This window comes from Semicossyphus pulcher, unplaced genomic scaffold (assembly GCF_022749685.1).
Source record: "Semicossyphus pulcher isolate SPU_LCO1_2020_fin unplaced genomic scaffold, fSemPul1.0.p SCAF_17, whole genome shotgun sequence".
NCBI classification, from domain to species: domain Eukaryota; kingdom Metazoa; phylum Chordata; class Actinopteri; order Labriformes; family Labridae; genus Semicossyphus; species Semicossyphus pulcher.
In genome coordinates, this window is record NW_027211681.1 from 10,982,252 (window position 1) to 11,006,757 (window position 24,506).

At 43.1% G+C, this 24,506-nt stretch overlaps 1 protein-coding gene across 1 annotated transcript; it reads left to right on the forward strand.

Annotated features, from left to right (window-relative positions):
- The first annotated feature begins 21,540 nt into the window (after positions 1-21,540).
- fdx2 (ferredoxin 2) lies at positions 21,541-24,506 on the forward strand. Its single transcript, XM_069666244.1, has 5 exons — positions 21,541-21,727; positions 22,083-22,134; positions 22,947-23,053; positions 23,141-23,228; positions 23,325-24,506. Exons 1-5 carry the CDS (start codon positions 21,541-21,543, stop codon positions 23,479-23,481), a joined length of 591 nt encoding a protein of 196 aa, XP_069522345.1. The 3' UTR covers positions 23,482-24,506.

Sequence of the window (24,506 nt, forward strand, 5' to 3'; positions counted from 1 at the left end):
ACCTGTCGTCCTGATGTGTCGTCTGACTGCGTCATTATACCTGTCGTCCTTATGTGTCGTCTGACTGCGTCATTGTACCTGTCGTCCTGATGTGACCTGATGTGTCGTCTTACTGCGTCATTATACCTGTCGTCCTGATGTGTCATCTTACTGCGTCATTATACCTGTCGTCCTGATGTGTAATCTGACTGCGTCATTATACCTGTCGTCCTAATGTGTCGTCTTACTGCGTCATTGTACCTGTCGTCCTGATGTGTCGTCTGACTGCGTCATTGTACCTGTCGTCCTGATGTGTAATCTGACTGCGTCATTATACCTGTCGTCCTGATGTGTTATCTGTCTGCGACATTATATCTGTCGTCCTAATGTGTCGTCTTACTGCGTCATTATACCTGTCGTCCTGATGTGTCGTCTGACTGCGACATTATACCTGTCGTCCTGATGTGTAATCTGACTACGTCATTATACCTGTCGTCCTGATGTGTAATCTGACTGCGTCATTATACCTGTCGCCCTCATGTGTTATCTGTCTGCTACATTATACCTGTCGTCCTAATGTGTCGTCTTACTGCGTCATTATACCTGTCGTCCTGATGTGTCGTCTGACTGCGTCATTATACCTGTCGTCCTGATGTGTAATCTTACTGCGTCATTATACCTGTCGTCCTGATGTGTTATCTGTCTGCGACATTATACCTGTCGTCCTAATGTGTCGTCTTACTGCGTCATTATACCTGTCGTCCTGATGTGTCGTCTGACTGCGTCATTATACCTGTCGTCTGACTACGTCATTATACCTTTCGTCCTGATGTGTCGTCCTGATGTGTCGTCTTACTGCGTCATTATACCTGTCATCCTGATGTGTCATCTTACTGTGTCATTTTACCTGTGGTCCTGATGTGTCGTCTGACTGCGTCATTATACCTGTCGTCCTTATGTGTCGTCTGACTGCGTCATTGTACCTGTCGTCCTGATGTGACCTGATGTGTCCTCTGACTGCGTCATTATACCTGTCGTCCTGATGTGTCGTCTTACTGCGTCATTGTTCCTGTCGTCCTGATGTGTCGTCTGACTGCGTCATTATACCTGTCGTCCTGATGTGTAATCTGACTGCGTCATTATACCTGTCGTCCTAATGTGTCGTCTTACTGCGTCATTATACCTGTCGTCCTGATGTGTCGTATGACTAAGACATTATACCTATCGTCCTGATGTGTCGTCTTATTGCGTCATTATACCTGTCGTCCTGATGTGTAATCTGACTGCGTCATTATACCTGTCGTCCTGATGTGTTATCTGTCTGCGACATTATATCTGTCGTCCTAATGTGTCGTCTTACTGCGTCATTATACCTGTCGGCCTGATGTGTCGTCTGACTGCGACATTATACCTGTCGTCCTGATGTGTAATCTGTCTGCGACATTATACCTGTCGTCCTAATGTGTCGTCTTACTGCGTCACTATACCTGTCGTCCTGATGTGTCGTCTGACTGCGTCATTATACCTGTCGTCCAGATGTATAATCTGACTGCGTCATTATACCTGTCGTCCTGATGTGTTATCTGTCTGCGACATTATACCTGTCGTCCTAATGTGTCGTCTTACTGCGTCATTATACCTGTCGTCCTGATGTGTAATCTGACTGCGTCATTATACCTGTCGCCCTCATGTGTTATCTGTCTGCGACATTATACCTGTCGTCCTAATGTGTCGTCTTACTGCGTCATTATACCTGTCGTCCTGATGTGTCGTCTGACTGCGTCATTATACCTGTCGTCCTGATGTGTAATCTTACTGCGTCATTATACCTGTCGTCCTGATGTGTTATCTGTCTGCGACATTATACCTGTCGTCCTAATGTGTCGTCTTACTGCGTCATTATACCTGTCGTCCTGATGTGTCGTCTGACTGCGTCATTATACCTGTCGTCTGACTACGTCATTATACCTTTCGTCCTGATGTGTCGTCCTGATGTGTCGTCTTACTGCGTCATTATACCTGTCATCCTGATGTGTCATCTTACTGTGTCATTTTACCTGTGGTCCTGATGTGTCGTCTGACTGCGTCATTATACCTGTCGTCCTTATGTGTCGTCTGACTGCGTCATTGTACCTGTCGTCCTGATGTGACCTGATGTGTCCTCTGACTGCGTCATTATACCTGTCATCCTGATGTGTCGTCTTACTGCGTCATTGTTCCTGTCGTCCTGATGTGTCGTCTGACTGCGTCATTATACTTGTCGTCCTAATGTGTCGTCTTACTGCGTCATTATACCTGTCGTCCTGATGTGTCGTATGACTAAGACATTATACCTATCGTCCTGATGTGTCGTCTTATTGCGTCATTATACCTGTCGTCCTGATGTGTAATCTGACTGCGTCATTATACCTGTCGTCCTGATGTGTTATCTGTCTGCGACATTATATCTGTCGTCCTAATGTGTCGTCTTATTGCGTCATTATACCTGTCGGCCTGATGTGTCGTCTGACTGCGACATTATACCTGTCGTCCTGATGTGTAATCTGTCTGCGACATTATACCTGTCGTCCTAATGTGTCGTCTTACTGCGTCATTATACCTGTCGTCCTGATGTGTCGTCTGACTGCGTCATTATACCTGTCGTCCAGATGTGTAATCTGACTGCGTCATTATACCTGTCGTCCTGATGTGTTATCTGTCTGCGACATTATACCTGTCGTCCTAATGTGTCGTCTTACTGCGTCATTATACCTGTCGTCCTGATGTGTCGTCTGACTGCGTCATTATACCTGTCGTCTGACTACGTCATTATACCTTTCGTCCTGATGTGTCGTCCTGATGTGTCATCTTACTGTGTCATTATACCTGTCGTCCTGATGTGTCGTCTGACTGCGTCATTATACCTGTCGTCCTTATGTGTCGTCTGACTGCGTCATTGTACCTGTCGTCCTGATGTGACCTGATGTGTCGTCTTACTGCGTCATTATACCTGTCGTCCTGATGTGTCGTCTTACTGCGTCATTATACCTGTCGTCCTGATGTGTCGTCTGACTGCGTCATTATACCTGTTGTCTGACTACGTCATTATACCTTTCGTCCTGATGTGTCGTCCTGATGTGTCGTCTAACTGCGTCATTATACCTGTCGTCCTGATGTGTCATCTTACTGTGTCATTATACCTGTCGTCCTGATGTGTCGTCTGACTGCGTCATTATACCTTTCGTCTTGATGTGTCGTCTTACTGCGTCATTATACCTGTCGTCCTGATGCGTCGTCTGATTGCGTCATTATACCTGTCGTCCTGATGTGTCGTCTGACTGTGTCATTGTACCTGTTGTCCTGATGTGTTATCTGTCTGCGTCATTATACCTGTCGTCCTGATGTGTCGTCTTACTGCATCATTATACCTGTCGTCCTGATGTGTTATCTGACTACGTCATTATACCTGTCGTCCTGATGTGTTGTCTGACTATGTCATTATACCTGTCGTCCTGATGTGTCGTCACACTATGTCATTATACCTGTCGTCCTGATGTGTCGTCTTACTGCGTTATTATACCTGTCGTCTGACTACGTCATTATACCTGTCGTCCTGATGTGTCATCTTACTGTGTCATTATACCTGTCGTCCTGATGTGTCGCCTGACTGCGTCATTATACCTGTCGTCCTTATGTGTCGTCTGACTGCGTCATTATACCTGTCGTCTGACTACGTCATTATACCTTTCGTCCTGATGTGTCGTCCTGATGTGTCGTCTTACTGCGTCATTATACCTGTCGTCCTGATGTGTCATCTTACTGTGTCACTATACCTGTCGTCCTGATGTGTCATCTGACTGCGTCATTATACCTGTCGTCCTGATGTGATGCCTGATGTGTCGTCTTACTGCGTCATTATACCTGTCGTCCTGATGTGTCATCTTACTGTGTCATTATACCTGTCGTCCTGATGTGTCGTCTGACTGCGTCATTATACCTGTCGTCTGACTACGTCATTATACCTTTCGTCCTGATGTGTCGTCCTGATGTGTCATCTTACTGTGTCATTATACCTGTCGTCCTGATGTGTTATCTGTCTGCGACATTATACCTGTCGTCCTAATGTGTCGTCTTACTGCGTCATTATACCTGTCGTCCTGATGTGTCGTCTGACTGCGTCATTATACCTGTCGTCTGACTACGTCATTATACCTTTCGTCCTGATGTGTCGTCCTGATGTGTCGTCTTACTGCGTCATTATACCTGTCATCCTGATGTGTCATCTTACTGTGTCATTTTACCTGTGGTCCTGATGTGTCGTCTGACTGCGTCATTATACCTGTCGTCCTTATGTGTCGTCTGACTGCGTCATTGTACCTGTCGTCCTGATGTGACCTGATGTGTCCTCTGACTGCGTCATTATACCTGTCGTCCTGATGTGTCGTCTTACTGCGTCATTGTTCCTGTCGTCCTGATGTGTCGTCTGACTGCGTCATTATACCTGTCGTCCTAATGTGTCGTCTTACTGCGTCATTATACCTGTCGTCCTGATGTGTCGTATGACTAAGACATTATACCTATCGTCCTGATGTGTCGTCTTATTGCGTCATTATACCTGTCGTCCTGATGTGTAATCTGACTGCGTCATTATACCTGTCGTCCTGATGTGTTATCTGTCTGCGACATTATATCTGTCGTCCTAATGTGTCGTCTTATTGCGTCATTATACCTGTCGGCCTGATGTGTCGTCTGACTGCGACATTATACCTGTCGTCCTGATGTGTAATCTGTCTGCGACATTATACCTGTCGTCCTAATGTGTCGTCTTACTGCGTCATTATACCTGTCGTCCTGATGTGTCGTCTGACTGCGTCATTATACCTGTCGTCCAGATGTGTAATCTGACTGCGTCATTATACCTGTCGTCCTGATGTGTTATCTGTCTGCGACATTATACCTGTCGTCCTAATGTGTCGTCTTACTGCGTCATTATACCTGTCGTCCTGATGTGTCGTCTGACTGCGTCATTATACCTGTCGTCTGACTACGTCATTATACCTTTCGTCCTGATGTGTCGTCCTGATGTGTCATCTTACTGTGTCATTATACCTGTCGTCCTGATGTGTCGTCTGACTGCGTCATTATACCTGTCGTCCTTATGTGTCGTCTGACTGCGTCATTGTACCTGTCGTCCTGATGTGACCTGATGTGTCGTCTTACTGCGTCATTATACCTGTCGTCCTGATGTGTCGTCTTACTGCGTCATTATACCTGTCGTCCTGATGTGTCGTCTGACTGCGTCATTATACCTGTTGTCTGACTACGTCATTATACCTTTCGTCCTGATGTGTCGTCCTGATGTGTCGTCTAACTGCGTCATTATACCTGTCGTCCTGATGTGTCATCTTACTGTGTCATTATACCTGTCGTCCTGATGTGTCGTCTGACTGCGTCATTATACCTTTCGTCTTGATGTGTCGTCTTACTGCGTCATTATACCTGTCGTCCTGATGCGTCGTCTGATTGCGTCATTATACCTGTCGTCCTGATGTGTCGTCTGACTGTGTCATTGTACCTGTTGTCCTGATGTGTTATCTGTCTGCGTCATTATACCTGTCGTCCTGATGTGTCGTCTTACTGCATCATTATACCTGTCGTCCTGATGTGTTATCTGACTACGTCATTATACCTGTCGTCCTGATGTGTTGTCTGACTATGTCATTATACCTGTCGTCCTGATGTGTCGTCACACTATGTCATTATACCTGTCGTCCTGATGTGTCGTCTTACTGCGTTATTATACCTGTCGTCTGACTACGTCATTATACCTGTCGTCCTGATGTGTCATCTTACTGTGTCATTATACCTGTCGTCCTGATGTGTCGCCTGACTGCGTCATTATACCTGTCGTCCTTATGTGTCGTCTGACTGCGTCATTATACCTGTCGTCTGACTACGTCATTATACCTTTCGTCCTGATGTGTCGTCCTGATGTGTCGTCTTACTGCGTCATTATACCTGTCGTCCTGATGTGTCATTTTACTGTGTCACTATACCTGTCGTCCTGATGTGTCATCTGACTGCGTCATTATACCTGTCGTCCTGATGTGATGCCTGATGTGTCGTCTTACTGCGTCATTATACCTGTCGTCCTGATGTGTCATCTTACTGTGTCATTATACCTGTCGTCCTGATGTGTCGTCTGACTGCGTCATTATACCTGTCGTCTGACTACGTCATTATACCTTTCGTCCTGATGTGTCGTCCTGATGTGTCATCTTACTGTGTCATTATACCTGTCGTCCTGATGTGTCGTCTGACTGCGTCATTATACCTGTCGTCCTTATGTGTCGTCTGACTGCGTCATTGTACCTGTCGTCCTGATGTGACCTGATGTGTCGTCTTACTGCGTCATTATACCTGTCGTCCTGATGTGTCGTCTTACTGCGTCATTATACCTGTCGTCCTGATGTGTCGTCTGACTGCGTCATTATACCTGTTGTCTGACTACGTCATTATACCTTTCGTCCTGATGTGTCGTCCTGATGTGTCGTCTAACTGCGTCATTATACCTGTCGTCCTGATGTGTCATCTTACTGTGTCATTATACCTGTCGTCCTGATGTGTCGTCTGACTGCGTCATTATACCTTTCGTCTTGATGTGTCGTCTTACTGCGTCATTATACCTGTCGTCCTGATGCGTCGTCTGATTGCGTCATTATACCTGTCGTCCTGATGTGTCGTCTGACTGTGTCATTGTACCTGTTGTCCTGATGTGTTATCTGTCTGCGTCATTATACCTGTCGTCCTGATGTGTCGTCTTACTGCATCATTATACCTGTCGTCCTGATGTGTTATCTGACTACGTCATTATACCTGTCGTCCTGATGTGTTGTCTGACTATGTCATTATACCTGTCGTCCTGATGTGTCGTCACACTATGTCATTATACCTGTCGTCCTGATGTGTCGTCTTACTGCGTTATTATACCTGTCGTCTGACTACGTCATTATACCTGTCGTCCTGATGTGTCATCTTACTGTGTCATTATACCTGTCGTCCTGATGTGTCGCCTGACTGCGTCATTATACCTGTCGTCCTTATGTGTCGTCTGACTGCGTCATTATACCTGTCGTCTGACTACGTCATTATACCTTTCGTCCTGATGTGTCGTCCTGATGTGTCGTCTTACTGCGTCATTATACCTGTCGTCCTGATGTGTCATCTTACTGTGTCACTATACCTGTCGTCCTGATGTGTCATCTGACTGCGTCATTATACCTGTCGTCCTGATGTGATGCCTGATGTGTCGTCTTACTGCGTCATTATACCTGTCGTCCTGATGTGTCATCTTACTGTGTCATTATACCTGTCGTCCTGATGTGTTGTCTGACTGCGTCATTATACCTGTCGTCTGACTACGTCATTATACCTTTCGTCCTGATGTGTCGTCCTGATGTGTCATCTTACTGTGTCATTATACCTGTCGTCCTGATGTGTCGTCTGACTGCGTCATTATACCTGTCGTCCTTATGTGTCGTCTTACTGCGTCATTGTACCTGTCGTCCTGATGTGACCTGATGTGTCGTCTTACTGCGTCATTATACCTGTCGTCCTGATGTGTCGTCTTACTGCGTCATTATACCTGTCGTCCTGATGTGTCGTCTGACTGCGTCATCATACCTGTCGTCTGACTACGTCATTATACCTTTCGTCCTGATGTGTCGTCCTGATGTGTCGTCTTACTGCGTCATTATACCTGTCGTCCTGATGTGTCATCTTACTGCGTCATTATACCTGTCGTCCTGATGTGTCGTCTGACTGCGTCATTATACCTTTCGTCTTGATGTGTCGTCTTACTGCGTCATTATACCTGTCGTCCTGATGCGTCGTCTGACTGCGTCATTATACCTGTCGTCCTGATGTGTCATCTTACTGCGTCATTATACCTGTCGTCCTGATGTGTCGTCTGACTGCGTCATTATACCTGTCGTCTGACTACGTCATTATACCTTTCGTCCTGATGTGTCGTCCTGATGTGTCATCTTACTGTGTCATTATACCTGTCGTCCTGATGTGTCATCTTACTGTGTCACTATACCTGTCGTCCTGATGTGTCATCTGACTGCGTCATTATACCTGTCGTCCTGATGTGATGCCTGATGTGTCGTCTTACTGCGTCATTATACCTGTCGTCCTGATGTGTCATCTTACTGTGTCATTATACCTGTCGTCCTGATGTGTTGTCTGACTGCGTCATTATACCTGTCGTCTGACTACGTCATTATACCTTTCGTCCTGATGTGTCGTCCTGATGTGTCATCTTACTGTGTCATTATACCTGTCGTCCTGATGTGTCGTCTGACTGCGTCATTATACCTGTCGTCCTTATGTGTCGTCTTACTGCGTCATTGTACCTGTCGTCCTGATGTGACCTGATGTGTCGTCTTACTGCGTCATTATACCTGTCGTCCTGATGTGTCGTCTTACTGCGTCATTATACCTGTCGTCCTGATGTGTCGTCTGACTGCGTCATCATACCTGTCGTCTGACTACGTCATTATACCTTTCGTCCTGATGTGTCGTCCTGATGTGTCGTCTTACTGCGTCATTATACCTGTCGTCCTGATGTGTCATCTTACTGCGTCATTATACCTGTCGTCCTGATGTGTCGTCTGACTGCGTCATTATACCTTTCGTCTTGATGTGTCGTCTTACTGCGTCATTATACCTGTCGTCCTGATGCGTCGTCTGACTGCGTCATTATACCTGTCGTCCTGATGTGTCATCTTACTGCGTCATTATACCTGTCGTCCTGATGTGTCGTCTGACTGCGTCATTATACCTGTCGTCTGACTACGTCATTATACCTTTCGTCCTGATGTGTCGTCCTGATGTGTCATCTTACTGTGTCATTATACCTGTCGTCCTGATGTGTCGTCTGACTGCGTCATTATACCTGTCGTCCTTATGTGTCGTCTTACTGCGTCATTGTACCTGTCGTCCTGATGTGACCTGATGTGTCGTCTTACTGCGTCATTATACCTGTCGTCCTGATGTGTCATCTTACTGTGTCATTATACCTGTCGTCCTGATGTGTCGTCTGACTGCGTCATTATACCTGTCGTCTGACTACGTCATTATACCTTTCGTCCTGATGTGTCGTCCTGATGTGTCATCTTACTGTGTCATTATACCTGTCGTCCTGATGTGTCGTCTGACTGCGTCATTATACCTGTCGTCCTTATGTGTCGTCTTACTGCGTCATTGTACCTGTCGTCCTGATGTGACCTGATGTGTCGTCTTACTGCGTCATTATACCTGTCGTCCTGATGTGTCGTCTTACTGCGTCATTATACCTGTCGTCCTGATGTGTCGTCTGACTGCGTCATCATACCTGTCGTCTGACTACGTCATTATACCTTTCGTCCTGATGTGTCGTCCTGATGTGTCGTCTTACTGCGTCATTATACCTGTCGTCCTGATGTGTCATCTTACTGCGTCATTATACCTGTCGTCCTGATGTGTCGTCTGACTGCGTCATTATACCTTTCGTCTTGATGTGTCGTCTTACTGCGTCATTATACCTGTCGTCCTGATGCGTCGTCTGACTGCGTCATTATACCTGTCGTCCTGATGTGTCATCTTACTGCGTCATTATACCTGTCGTCCTGATGTGTCGTCTGACTGCGTCATTATACCTGTCGTCTGACTACGTCATTATACCTTTCGTCCTGATGTGTCGTCCTGATGTGTCATCTTACTGTGTCATTATACCTGTCGTCCTGATGTGTCGTCTGACTGCGTCATTATACCTGTCGTCCTTATGTGTCGTCTTACTGCGTCATTGTACCTGTCGTCCTGATGTGACCTGATGTGTCGTCTTACTGCGTCATTATACCTGTCGTCCTGATGTGTCGTCTTACTGCGTCATTATACCTGTCGTCCTGATGTGTCGTCTGACTGCGTCATTATACCTGTCGTCTGACTACGTCATTATACCTTTCGTCCTGATGTGTCGTCCTGATGTGTCGTCTTACTGCGTCATTATACCTGTCGTCCTGATGTGTCATCTTACTGCGTCATTATACCTGTCGTCCTGATGTGTCGTCTGACTGCGTCATTATACCTTTCGTCTTGATGTGTCGTCTTACTGCGTCATTATACCTGTCGTCCTGATGCGTCGTCTGACTGCGTCATTATACCTGTCGTCCTGATGTGTCATCTTACTGCGTCATTGGACCTGTCGTCCTGATGTGCTGTCCTAATGTGTCGTCTGACTGCGTCATTATACCTTTCGTCTTGATGTGTCGTCTTACTGCGTCATTATACCTGTCGTCCTGATGTGTTATCTGACTACGTCATTATACCTGTCGTCCTGATGTGTCGTCTGACTATGTCATTATACCTGTCGTCCTGATGTGTCGTCACACTATGTCATTATAACTTTCGTCCTGATGTGTCATCTTACTGCGTCATTATACCTGTCGTCCTGATGTGTCGTCTTACTGCGTCATTATACCTGTTGTCCTGATGTGTCATCTTACTGCGTCATTATACCTGTCGTCCTGATGTGTCATCTGACTACATCATTATACCTGTCGTCCTGATGTGTCGTCTGACTACGTCATTATACCTGTCGTCCTGATGTGTCGTCTTACTGCATCATTATACCTGTCGTCCTGATGTGTCGTCTTACTGCGTCATTATACCTGTCGTCCTGATGTGTCGTCTGATTGCGTCATTATACCCGTCATCCTGATGTGTCGTCTTATTGCGTCATTATACCTGTCGTCCTGAATTGTCGTCTTACTGCGTCATTATACCTGTCGTCCTGATGTGTCGTCTGACTATGTCATTATACCTGTCGTCCTGATGTGTCGTCTGACTGTGTCATTGTACCTGTTGTCCTGATGTGTTATCCATCTGCGTCATTATACCTGTCGTCCTGATGTGTCGTCTGACTGCGTCATTTTACCTGTCGTCCTGATGTGATAACTGTCTGTGTCACTATACCTGTCGTCCTGATGTGTCATCTGACTGCGTCATTATACCTGTCGTCCTGATGTGTCGTCTTACTGCGTCATTATACCTGTCGTCCTGATGTGTTGTCTGACTACGTCATTATACCTGTCGTCCTGATGTGTTGTCTGACTATGTCATTTTACCTGTCGTCCTGATGTGTTGTCTGACTGCGGCATTATACCTGTCGTCCTGATGTGTCGTCTTACTGCGTCATTATACCTATCGTTCTAATGTGTCGTCTGACTGTGTCATTATACCTGTCGTCCTGATGTGTCGTCTTACTGCGTCATTGTACCTGTCGTCCTGATGTGTTATCTGTCTGCGTCATAATACCTGTCGTCCGGATGTGTCGTCTGATATAATTTCCTTCGGGATTAATACATTTCTATATTATCTTATCTTTTGCATATGTAGCCCAGTATGTCTGATCAACAATATGTAAACTATCTGGTGTACTTTCATGATAAAAGTGAGCTTTAGTGAACCATAAAAGCTGTGTCCTCAGTGTTGTAAGCTAAGAATGTTTTTGTTAAGCTATAGCTAGCAACAAAGTCCTTTCAGCTGTAGATGCTTCAAACAAAAAACCCTGGATCAATCACTGACCCAATCACTGCTGTAAACCGATTTCACTGTCATTAAAACAGGAACATTTAAAATTTGATGAGGAAAACGTAAAACGTTCTGTGTGGAAAACATGACATGGATGAAAGATTTATTGTGTGCGACAATAAAAGAAGAAAAAGACAATTATCCACACTGAAAAAAATCACATAGTGAAATACAAGAATAGTAATGAAAGAAATACATTTTTTTGGACTCGTATGAAAAACTCTATGCTACATTTTTGAGGTTCCTTAAATCTGTAGTTAACTCACTAAGAGAAACTCATGTCCGTAGGTTGAGGAAATGCCTTAAGGAATGTGACAAATTAATGAATTTCCATGCAGGGAATTTCCACATGCTGGCGGGTTATATCTTCCATCAGAGGAATGTGTAGCGTACCCCTCCCCCCTTTCATCTATACAGATCCGTCTACGAAAAACCACATTACTTCATGAATTTTGGTCAAATGACTGTGCGACCATAGATTTGGCAGATAATCTCTCAGGCTAAACTTCCAGTAAAGATTCGGTCATCTTCTTCTGTATTTTTTTCATTAGTTGAATCTCATCTCTAATTACAACATTGTTAATCAAAGTTATCCCTTTGGTTTTTTTTATTGCTTCATTTTTCTTTTACCTCTCTGAGTTTGATATATTCTCTCTGTAATTCCCAACATTTAATGTTTTTAATGCGATCTATAAATAAATTGAAATGACGTGTTTGCATGTGCAGATTTATTTCGTCTTCATGAAGTAATCGGACCAGGTGTTACCTCTCTAGACTTGAGAGAGAGCATGAGGTAAGTATATCAGGATAATTATAGGATGCTGTGTATGAATGAATGTGTGTTTGTGTTTGTGTGTGTGTGGCAGGGGTTTTTGTATGCTCATTTCTCTGTCTGTCTGCGTCTGACTGCTTGTTTAGATGTGTGCTGCGCGGGGTGTGTGTTCATGTCTTGGAATGCGTATGACTAAAGCTGCATTGTGCACTGGCTCGGTGTTGTACAGTAGTGTCTGACACACCTGTTCACACCACGTCACCTCCTGAGCTGTCTGGTTTTGGTGCTGCCCTTTTATGAGAGGACCCTCAAGACAGCTATATTTACAATATGTCTGTGTGAATCCACTGTAAGGTGATAAAGAGGTGATTAAAAAGCACATATGAGTCAAAAACCCTCCTGGTTTCTTGCATACAGTGTATTTATACATCATGGGTTTGACACTGAGTGTGTCTGTGTGCCTTAATGTGTGTGTCTGTGACCTTGTCTGCAGGAAACCCCAGAGTAATAACTCACACAGTGCAATGACAGGAGCTGCTGTGATGCCCAGTGCAGATACACCAGACCGTTCAACTGCCACCTGCCAGGCCTTTATCATCACCTCCCTGTCCTTGTGTGAAAGTGTGTGTGTGAGTGTGTTGAGTGTGGACACGCAGGGGAAGGGGTGTTCTCTGTGGCCTCTGGTTGGAGATAAAGTGAAGTTTGAAGAATTGCATTGCACGAAAGAGTAAAGTGAGTAACAGCTGGTGGAAAGCAGATGAAGTGTGTTCATACAGAAAATCATTCAGACCATGAATCATTTCGACAAAGTGAGCACATTCTTACGGCTCTGACAGCATGTGTAATGTTTATTTCCATAACAAATTATCATAGCAGATGAATGAGACATTTGGATTATACCTCCTGTAATTTAATATCTTTTTCACTGGACAATGTCTAGTCTAAAAGCAGAATGTTATGAGATTTCACTGCGAGTTTTAACTACATGATTTTTCCTTAGTTTGATCTGACCCAGTACGGCCTTCTCTCTTCCTCTCCTGCACGCTCTGCGATCCACTTTCTCATAAATCCTTCCCTTCATAATCCTCCTCCAGCCTGCTGCAAAAACCCCTGAGATGTAAAAAAGAATGGAGGCTTTGTCTAAGTTTGCTAAAGCGTTGCTTAAATCTTAAATCATCACAGCTCTCTTAAAGATAATCTTCTCACATGTCTTAAACCGCAGCTGAGCTTTCAGTACAAACACCAACATCAGAGAGAGACGCAGATTAAATCGAAAGCGCAGAGGAAAAAATCCTCTGCAGCTCGTTCAGGCTCCGCCGCCACAAATTTCAGTTTTAAGACTGCAAAACACCTCGAGAGGGAGTTGTTTGTGTGAGCTTCAAATGATTTCACACATGTTGGGATTCTCCAAACCTTTGCAAAACAGATAAGTCCACAGAAGCTGCTTTTATTGACAGTGCAGTCAGTGTTTAAGACTTTGATGTTAATCCTACCTGCAGACCCAAGAGAGGTAAACGTTTTGTCATATCTCACAGGTGCTTTATTTTTTCATTCAATTTTTTTATCACTCTGTTTTATCGCCAGATGACATCGAGCATTTAAAGTTGTAATCTCAAAGGTCTCAATTTTAGTTCTCTTTGGCGGCACCTATCGCAAGACATGGTAATTGCGGGAGCACACTTCCTACATATCCAGACAGTGTTGCATGTGTGACGTCCACGGTTGGCTCCGGTTGAAACTCTTGATTGGAAGTGTTTAGGTTTCCAGTTGTAGTCCGAGTAATATCATCTGTGGTTGTACTGTTAAACAGTCTGCGTGGAGAGCAAAAGAGGCCGATCTCAACCTGTTGTGATGCGATATTTAGCTTTTTAATAATCTCTCTATTCAGACCTCTGCATGCAAGTGCAGCTAACAATCCATTTTTAGCCGTCGTCTTTCAACTCCTACTCCATTCTCGCTTCTCAAGTTGCAAGTCGGACAATAAACGATGCAGCGCGCGCTTTGGTCAGAAGTAATTTATCGCTAACCGCTGGCTACACTGGAAGTCCCAAAAAATTGCTACGACGATAAGTGATGATGGGCTCCAAGACTGGGTCAATCTAAAAAGGAAGACTTTATGCACCAACGTTGACCTGCATACATTGTGTTTTAGCCGAGCAACACCTATGAGATGTTCCTGAGTGGGAATGTCCCCTCATCAGGCTGTCAGAAGTGATTTAACTTGAGATTTCCCAGAACCTCACACAGGATCAATTTCAGCTTAACCAAATTACAAACTAAATTTCAAACTTTATTGGTTTTCAGATCTGGCTCTGATTTCCCACAGCAACACAGTGGAGATGCCTGGAATTATATTTGTGGCACTTCATCAAGAAAACCAGAGTGACCTTAGAAATAAACAGTTTAACCAAAAACTGCTGATAGATTTAAGATTTACATCATGAGGAGAAAGGCTGCAATTTATGTGTTTGTTTGTTTTTTACAGTGTGATATAGCAGAGCCATATTAGAATGTAAATTATTTTCAGGACTGCATGTGTGTGTGAGTTCAAGAGTGAGCAGCCATGTGTGTGTTATGGACAGAGACACACAGCAACACTGGCCTACACCATGTCCTTATTGTCTCATATCAACTCTGCAAGGAAGCCCCAAGCTCCAGATAACAGCAGCACCCAGGCAGGAGACGACAGCCCCAACCAACCCCCAAACATGTGCAATACACACACATAAACCACGCACTCTCACACATGCAAAGATAACATGCCACATATAAGATCCACACACCACATCATATCCTTTGGATAAGAGAATAAACCATTACTGAGGCAACTACTACACGTTTTTGTGCACATACATTGTTGGTGGCCGTTACGTCATGCAACATTATGAAAATATAAGAGCCACACACAACATAGGTTTCCTGCCTCGTGATGTTTTGGGTCGTTTCAGTCTGCAGGCGGTGCTGATAACACTGTTTAGACTGGCTATTCTGCAGACACGTCTGTCTGAGTCATAAAAAAAAAAGTTGCTTGAGTTTTGTTTTGTTTTTTTAAATGTCTGAAGGATGGGGGTTCATTTGAGAGACAGGAGTGGAAAGGAAGAACGTGCTGGATGAAAAAGAGATACAACAATAAGGGAAGCCAGGAAAAAAGAGTCTGATACCACACTCACGCTTTTCCTGGAAGTTACAGGCAGACTTCAGCTGTAGCCAAAAATTTTAAATAATAGTCAGATAGTCGGGAGAAAACGCCTTACATGGAATGTGTTTTGCTCTTCTTGGAAGGTTTGTTAATGTTTTGTAGCAGAATTGTACGTCCTTTAAAGACAGGGAAGCAAAACATGTCATTTAAAAGTAGAAAGTCAAGAAGAGTACATCCAGAAAACTGTTTCACTGTTGGCCATTTTGGGGCCTGAGGCAGATGATTTTATCTGTTGCATGAAGTGGCAGAAATCATTAGAGACTGTGACTGGTGTTTTAAGATAGAAGCCAAATTAAACTGAATAATTATTCCAAATGTACCCACAGGGCCAGATAGACAAAAGAGACTTTGTGAAACATCAGATGCTAGCCAAAAAGGCAAAAGAGGTACCAACTTGCTTGTGTTGTTTCGAATGTCTTGATTACAGTGTGATCTCACAGTTTCGAGAGTGCGCTACTAGCTTTAGCTCATTAAGTTTTAGCTCAGCGAGCTTAACCTCAGCTAGCTTTAGCTCAGCTAGTTTTAGTTCAGCTAGCTTTAGCTCATTTAGCTTTAGCTCAGCTGGCTTAACCTCAGCTAGCTTTAGCTCAGCTAATTTTAATTCAGCTAGCTTTAGCTCATCTAGCTTTAGTTCAGCTGGCTTAACTTCAGCTAGCTTCAGCTCAGCTAGCTTTAACTCAGCTAGTTTTAGTTCAGCTAGCTTTAGCTCAGCTAGCTTCTCCATTTTGTGGGACAGAGTGGGATAAAGTTTGTGTACACCTCTGCATGCATCCATAATTGTAATGACATTAAATGAACTCTAAATGTAAAACCAGCCCACTATGCCCACAGACAGGACATTTTCTAAAGGCCAATCATTCATTTTGAAATACACTGCTGAAATAAAGACAATTTATAGCTGCAATAAAAAGTCACACTGAAATCATGTGGAGGGAAACAGAGTCCAGTTTGTCACGGAGTTAACACCTCTCAGTCCCCAGAGAGACATTGTAGTCTGTTATGGACAAAATGTTTTACAGAGGCCGGGTCTGGATCATGGCAGGTCAATTATTGTCGCTGTTACAGCCATAATTCAATAACAACACACAGAGCTCCATGAGCAACAATCACACACACGCACACACACACACAGGCAGGCAGTCAATCATTTTCATTGGACTAAACTGCAAGCAGACAAATACACATACATTTTCATGTTTTTAAAGTTAATATACAAAAAAAAATGCCCCCACTCGCTTTCTGTTTTAAATACACACAAAGGCACACACACGCACACCGTCCTCGTCCCAGTGAAAGTGATCTTTTACCTGCTGTCAGCACAGCACAGAGGGAGCCTGGAGCAGCTCTCACTCTCATGGAGACTATCAATCACTCTGCTGCCATGACAACAGGAGAAGGGTTGTGGTTGGTTCACAGTTTGGACACAACTGGGACGCAGCTTGTACAGTGTGATGCTCCAAGTTCCGGAATGTCGATGTTTCCCTGGTGACCACTGAGTGATGGACAGGCCAGATGAGAGGAAAAGGAGGGATGTGCTGTAAACCGATGATGTTACACTTAATTTGGACAAATCCCTTCAAAGGAATAGAAACAAAAATGAATTAACTTATGTCAGGCTTCCATTGTGGTCCAAAACGTAATAAAAACTCATCAATGAGCGTGACTACGATTGAAGCAGACATGTTAATCATGAGTCAATCCCACTGCTCTGCTGACCTTTATACCCACTAGACTAGAATACCAAAATAAATCAAAACTAATCCGCTGCTGAAAATAGTCCCACAAAATTCCCTATATTTCCTGTTTGAGTAACTTACTGATTACATTTCCAGGTTTTACATTCATCCTTCCTCTGTAGGAAAGAATGGGGCCGGTGGTGAAAGCAACAGATAGAGCATATAATTCAGACAGCATTGTGAGGTTTATCTTGTTTTAGGCAATTAATTCACAGTAAGAAGCACACAGAATAACAACAGCCTTATCTTTTAGCTTAAACTTAAGTTTGCAAAACAATCACAACACAATGTCCATCTAGCTGTTCTTAATGAGAACTTAAGATCTAAATTATCCCCAACAAGTGCCATGTTTACTTATCATTTAGCATTACAATTTCCAAATTCCATTTTTTTTAATTCTTTAAATGTGAGAAAATCTGACCAACATGCCCCTTTCAGTGGCCTTTTCAGCTAAATAAACATGTGTTTTTACCAAATTTAGCAACAAAAAGGCAGAATTAGAATGGACTTATGTCTTCTGTGCGTTTGGATTTGTTGACATGATTCGTTGCGCCTCCATGTCCTGCAGAGTCTTTGACCTCTCTCTGCAGCCTTCCTCTATCTGTTGTCAAAGGTCAACAGTCAGCGGTCAGCGCTGTCCGTCACAGGCCAGACGGTAGTCTCTCGCTGAAACCACTAAACCACATCCAGACTTCAACCTAAAACAAACACTAACCGCTGCCCACTGTGCTCATTTTAGTGTTGTGTGTGTGAAAAAGGTCATTAATTACAAACAACTCAACACCGCCACGACCCCCTGGGAGACTCCTAAAACATTCGTACATTTGAATGTATGACACACAGGAGAGAAAGTGTCCCAGACGCATAAACATCACAAGGGTTTGACTAAGACGCTGTAATAGTGCCAGCTCCCAGGCTGCTGTGTTTACTCACACTGATGGTGAGTTTCCCGTGTGTGTGACTGAGAAACAAGCATTCCCACACCGTCGAGGCATGAAAGGTTATAGGGGCACCTTTTTTTTTTTCCTTTAACCTGTTTCTAATTAGTTTCTCTCTGAAGTTTGTGAGTCATCTGAGAGGAGGGAGTCATGAGACGGCTTGCACAATGCTGCTCATGTGCACCACTGCAGGTATGCACATGCAACACACACAGCGCAAACATAAAGATGAAGACGCGATGATAAGATTAACCAGAATCAGTTACAGTAGTTCAGACATGTCCTGCTCTAAATTCTCTAGGGGCTCCTACCTGCATCCACAGCTAATATACTCAGCACCCCCCCCCCCCCCCCCCCCCCAGTGGCGATTGTAACGCTAAGCAAACAAAAATGTGAAATTCAGAAAAGGAAATCACTAAATTTGGGTTTGAGATAAATGTTTGCTTATTCAGACCTTGGATGCATTTTTTAAAAGCAGCTTTAAAGACAATGTTGCTGTTTGAACCATTCAAACTCCTCACTCCCTCAACACTACCCGTCTGAGCAGACCGATCCAGTAGGATGGAAAAAGTAAAAGTCAAATCAAGTGAAGCAGCTGCTGTCATTCAGCCCAGTGATCTAAAACAGATGATGATGATATGATGTATAAACAGTAAAGCCAGAAACAACTTGAAAAGAAGGAACTAAACGGTGCATGCAGACAGTGACTCAGCATGACAGACGTTTTCTTAAGTCAGTCACCAGGGAAGGGATTAAATAAAAGCATGTAGGTTATTTTTAATGCATATAATAAAAAGTGTTATTACCCCCCAATACTTTCTGACTCAGTCCCCTTATTCCTGTTTAGATGTAAACTTTATTAACAAGTCCTAGATATAGAGTTCGGTTCGAAGGGTTCGATAATTTCCTCAAACTGTTGGGAGATTGAAGATTGCCAGAACTTTCAAGAAACAGGAATTAACACTTCTGCTGAGCAAGTCATAAATACACACTTTGCTGTAGTTGGCACTTTTGTGTGATTAAAAATAAAAACAGGGCAACAGTTCAGCTCATTGGCATACAGTAATACAGGTGTTGGAAGAGAGGAAATAAGCAATCAGTCTTTGGCTGCATGCAAAGACAATATTTATTAGTACATTCATTGTAAATTCTGTTGTGATAAGTAAGGTGGGGAAAGTTTTAAAAGAAAGAAAAACAATAACAGGAGCGCTGTTGGGAGTGATTGTATTGCCCCCAAAGGAATGCTGGGAAATGTTGTGTTTTTTCATGCTTTATCCGTCTTTGAAAAACTGTGTAGTTACATGTGGGGTCCTCTAGGGAGATTAAAAATGATCTATATAACACTGCAAACGTATACAACGCTTGTTAACTGTGTATGTGTGTTCCTGGTGCATGTCTGCCTTGTTGAAGTATATGAGAGTGTGCGTGTGCGAGAGTGCGCATGTGCGTGTGTGCGTGTTATTGCACTGAATAGTCATCAGTGAGTTAGGGGAAAGGAACAGCTAGGGGCCGCTTAATAGTCCAGTCAAGTGTAACAACCTCCGCCCACCACACCTCTGCACACACACGCACCTGCAAGACATGAGGACTACAGGGTCCAATGGTATTATGTATTAAGTAATAGACTTCACAGATATACAGGTAACCTGTCCCTGGACACTAATCCTGTGCAGGTGTGTGTGAGAGAGAGTGTACGTACATAAAAGTATAACAGTGTTTCATTATGTGGATTCGGAGTATATAAAGTGTAATAATCTATCTGCCAGTTAGGGGAGTCCCAGCACTCCCTATAAAAAAGTAGATCCCTTTTTTATGTATGGAAGTAACCTCTGGCAGATCCAGGTGGAGGGTGAGCATATATCTTAAAACAAACTTTAAGAGCGGGTTTCCCCCAAGGAACAGATCATTGTGACTCACTGGGGAAAAGATTAAAAAAGAAAGTTAAATTATAGTGCTATTCCAAGCTCATCAGTCACTAAAGCCTATAAATCACATCTCCATATCAACACAATGCTCCTCTGTTGGAGATTTATTGCCCTTTAAAGAGATTATATGTTTAATATATCAGGTTTTTTTCATGATAACTTCCTTTCTCTCTAAGTGGATGCCAAGGACAGAAAACAGAGCACCTGAACACTCACCTGCCTCCAGTCATAACATATTTTCCCTCTTCACACACCACTGGTCTCACTTTTCTGCTGCCAGCCTTCATCAGATATCCCCTCCAGATTTGTGTTCCTCTACAGCACAAAAACAAGGCAGGACATGTATTTACTGTTGTGTGATACGAGTATGGAGATTCACACTGAATAGAGCCTTGTTGGAAATGTGAACTATCATGTTTTGGATCTTTGGGACTACTGGCAGACCTGCTTTCTTAAACAGAGACATAACTTTAACACCCTCAGATCGTTCAGAGCTACAACAAGGGATAAAATACAGTAGCATCAGAAGTAGTACTGTGCAACAAGTTGAGATGGAGCAATTCTGACACAAAGTAAGATGGATTAGAATAGAGTGAGTAATGAGTAAAAACTGCTATCAACACAGGAAAAAAAAAAAAGCAACATCATTGTTACTTAACACTAAAAAAACATCTTGAGACAGCAACATGAAAAGAGAACAAACCAGTACGGTCCATAAAATTCACAGCTGGAACATTTTGATGAAAGATTATGTAATGAAAAGGACTGATTATGTAGAACAGCCCCTTTCAAATGTTGACATTGTTATTATTGTTGTAGTTGCATTATCATGTAGCCTATGCAGCATGTTAGCATTTGTTGGTGGTCATTGTGAAGCCACCTTAAATGTTATTTTAGGTAGGCTAAATGCATCTTTAACAAGACATTATATCCAATAAATAAGTATATATTTTTTCAGTTAGAACTAACAACTTGCTATAGCTCTTTAGCCTACAGTATATAAACCTGTATCCTAAATTCTTTTAAATTTAGTTGACTATCAGACAACAACATTGACAGCCTGGGTAATTCAGCATGAGTAGGCCTACTCTTACTTTTAATACATTTACTACATGTTGTCTATAACGCAGTAAAATTTCGAATGGAGGGGTTTTTATTCAGTATATCTGTGGTATTGCTACCAAAGTAAAGGATCTGAGTACTTCTTCTTCTATCAAAGTACACACCGGTATTTAATATGTGTACGTGTTTGCTCCATGTGCAGTGCTTGAGGAAGCAGCGCCCTCTGCTGTCAGAGCTACACATGACAGCCGAAACGTAAGCCGGCCCGCAGTCTTTTCCTATTGGTCGATTTAGGCCATGTGACCAAAACAGAATGATGGCGGCCTCTGCTGCGGTCCGGTCGAGCATGGGGCTGACTTTGAGACTTTCTCGAGTTATACCGGATTGTAGCACATGTCCCTTCTACAGGTTAAATAGCTGTGTGGGCAGCGTGGCTAATACACAAAGAAGGAGTTCCTTTGATAACTTCAAGACGATAAATCGACACTTGCAGACGAGTATAGGTGAGTGGTGCAGCTTGCTAGCACTTTAGCCTCAGTCAGATGCTGATACTGCTCTGTGGACTATTTGTTTGCGACAAGTCTGACTAAATGGTAATAAGTTATCCTTTTATTTTACCTGAGTTTAATTTACTATTGATGCCACCAAAGCTTGGCTTGCAGTTGGTCAAATATCAGCGGTTATTAGAGTCTAAAGTTCTCTCAATGACACTTGTGTAACTTCAATCCAACAATTCAAGATTGGGTTGTGAAACTTTGTGCAACAAGTGGAACATTCACACATCCGATCCTGTCAGGAAAAGCTGATGTCATCTCTGTCATCAGAAATACTCACAGTCCTGTTATTCTTTTGTCGTAGGTCTTTACCACAGTGAGGAAGGCAGCTCCAATGCAGAAGACCCGGAGGAGGTGTAAGTATAGAAGGGGCTTTTATTATGAAATGATATAGTGCTTCAGTGGGTTATACAGTTGTTACAGACTTATTCATTAATAAATGTACTACAAGTACTACTATCAAACGTTTAAAATGCACAGTCCATGCCAGTGGAGGCTGCATTCAAACTTCTAGGAAAGATGGTCAAAAATTTTGCTCAGTCATGCTGAACTGGCTTTTTTTTTTTTTTTGCACAATGAGCAAATACTGAACATAGACAGTACCAGAGGTAGATGCTTTCTTACTCGGCATGTGTAAATATTACCTCATGTTGGATGGAGACCTCACATCAGCCCTTTATCGACACATTTTCCACTGAAATCATTAAATTGAGGAAACACATTAATGGACTTTAAAGTATAATATTTTCATCCTTGAAACAAAGTTCTCTGTTTGGGAAGGATCCATCACTTCAACAGCAGCACTGATGAGTAGCTGTAAACAGTCTGGACAGACATTTATTGTATGCTGTTTAAAAGGGTGTTTGCTCAGGCTTTCTAAAGAAGTAGTGTTAATCATGGGTAGCCAAGGTAAACGATGACATAAGAAAAACCTTGAAGAGGCACTTCCAGTGCAAAGAAATAGTTGTCAGTACTCTGTACTGATGAGTACTGGACTAATTTAAGCCTGAAGAAAGAACAATTTTTTCCTCTTCTGCGTTTCTTTTTTCACATTAAATGGGTGGAATGGTGAATGAACTGTTTTAAAACCTTGCCAGGTTTGCCTTGATATTATTATAATTTTGCCTTGATAATAAAGGTAATTTATTTTGAATGGACTGCCGTTTAGGGTGAATGTGGTGTATGTAGATCGGTCTGGCCAGAGGATCCCAGTTAAGGCCAAAGTGGGAGATAATGTCCTGTATCTGGCACACAAGCATGGAATTGAACTGGAAGGTGAGAACTTATAGATTAAGGCTGTTTTGTTAATGTTAAATTAAAGCATGGAATAAAGAAAATTACTTGTTTTTCTCAATTATTTAGGAGCGTGTGAGGCGTCACTGGCCTGCTCAACATGTCAGGTCTATGTGAGTGCGGCCCATTTTGACAGCCTGCCAGAACCTGATGAGAGGTAAATCTACAACAACAGTACATTTGAACCTCATAAATATGGGTGACAATGAAGTAGAGCGCAGTGTAAATGTTGATGGATATCTTGGTGCTTTAGGGAGGATGACATGCTGGACATGGCACCCATGCTACAGGAGAACTCGCGGCTTGGATGCCAGATCTTTCTCACCCCAGAGCTGGAGGGCATGGAGCTCACCTTGCCCAAAGTTACCAGGAACTTCTACGTGGACGGCCATGTTCCTAAACCTCACTGAGAAGAGCTGCAGATGATGAGAGTTGGAGGGTAGCACTGCGAACTAGACACCAGTTGTGCTGGTTGTGTAAAGGGGCGACAACGAAGAGATGCACGGCTAGAATAGAAAAGTCCCAAGTCCCAAGACTCTGCCAACTGACAAATTCCTCAGTTAACCAATGACAGGACCAGCCTGCAGATGAGAGTCAGACAGTATATGAATCTCACTGAAGGTGAAATTAATGGTTACTTCCAAATACAAGCATGAAGGTATAACTGATGATATATTTATTTATGTGGAGCGTTCTCAGGCCAGCATTGACAATATTCAATCTCACAAGTTGCTCTTCTTAAAACAAACAATTCAACAGACATTGTGTTCGTTTAAGACATCGCCGAGCAAGTTTTAACTAAGTTAATCTGTGTGCCGTTTAATGGAACATTCCTTGTTACTGCTCATATACGCACAAGTATCACAAGATGACATTCTTAAGCCATTTCTGCCGGTCCATCATTGTCACCCTGATTCACTTGTCAGATATTGTATGCATAGCATCAACTTCCACTTTCAGTACCATGTTCATTTGTAGATGTTGTGATGGCTAATCATTAAGTACCAGCTGACTATAGTTGTCCTAAAGTCTCAAACCTCATAGTGAAGCCAGAAACACAGATGAAGCAGCCATATATTACAATGAAGTGTATTTGAAAAACTTAAGCATAATAAAATGCATTTAGATTGTTGAAACTGACATTTCACTATGAACATTTCAAAATACGGTCAGGTGAGTTGTATCGGAGGGAAATACATTTTTGAGCACTTCCTCTCTGGTACCAGTGATAAAGGCTTGATTAGTTGATTTGGTTCAGGTGTGCCTTGATCCAGATCAGGTGGAGATGATTCTGTTTTGAAGCTGGTGGGCTTTATGTTAATGTGATAAGTTTACCACAAACTACTTTTTACTTGTTATGTCTACTGTACTTGTCCCACTTACGCACAAATGTAAGTCAGTCGTGTTATGTATTAGAAATGATAAAAATTTAAAG

Excerpts from the sequence above, each read along its gene's own strand:
- fdx2 (XM_069666244.1), top strand. The coding sequence starts at position 21,541 with ATGGCGGCCTCTGCTGCGGTCCGGTCGAGCATGGGGCTGACTTTGAGA. Across the intron at positions 21,728-22,082 it reads ACACTTGCAGACGAGTATAG|GTCTTTACCACAGTGAGGAA; the intron begins GTGAGTGGTGCA and ends CTTTTGTCGTAG. Across the intron at positions 23,229-23,324 it reads CTGCCAGAACCTGATGAGAG|GGAGGATGACATGCTGGACA; the intron begins GTAAATCTACAA and ends TTGGTGCTTTAG.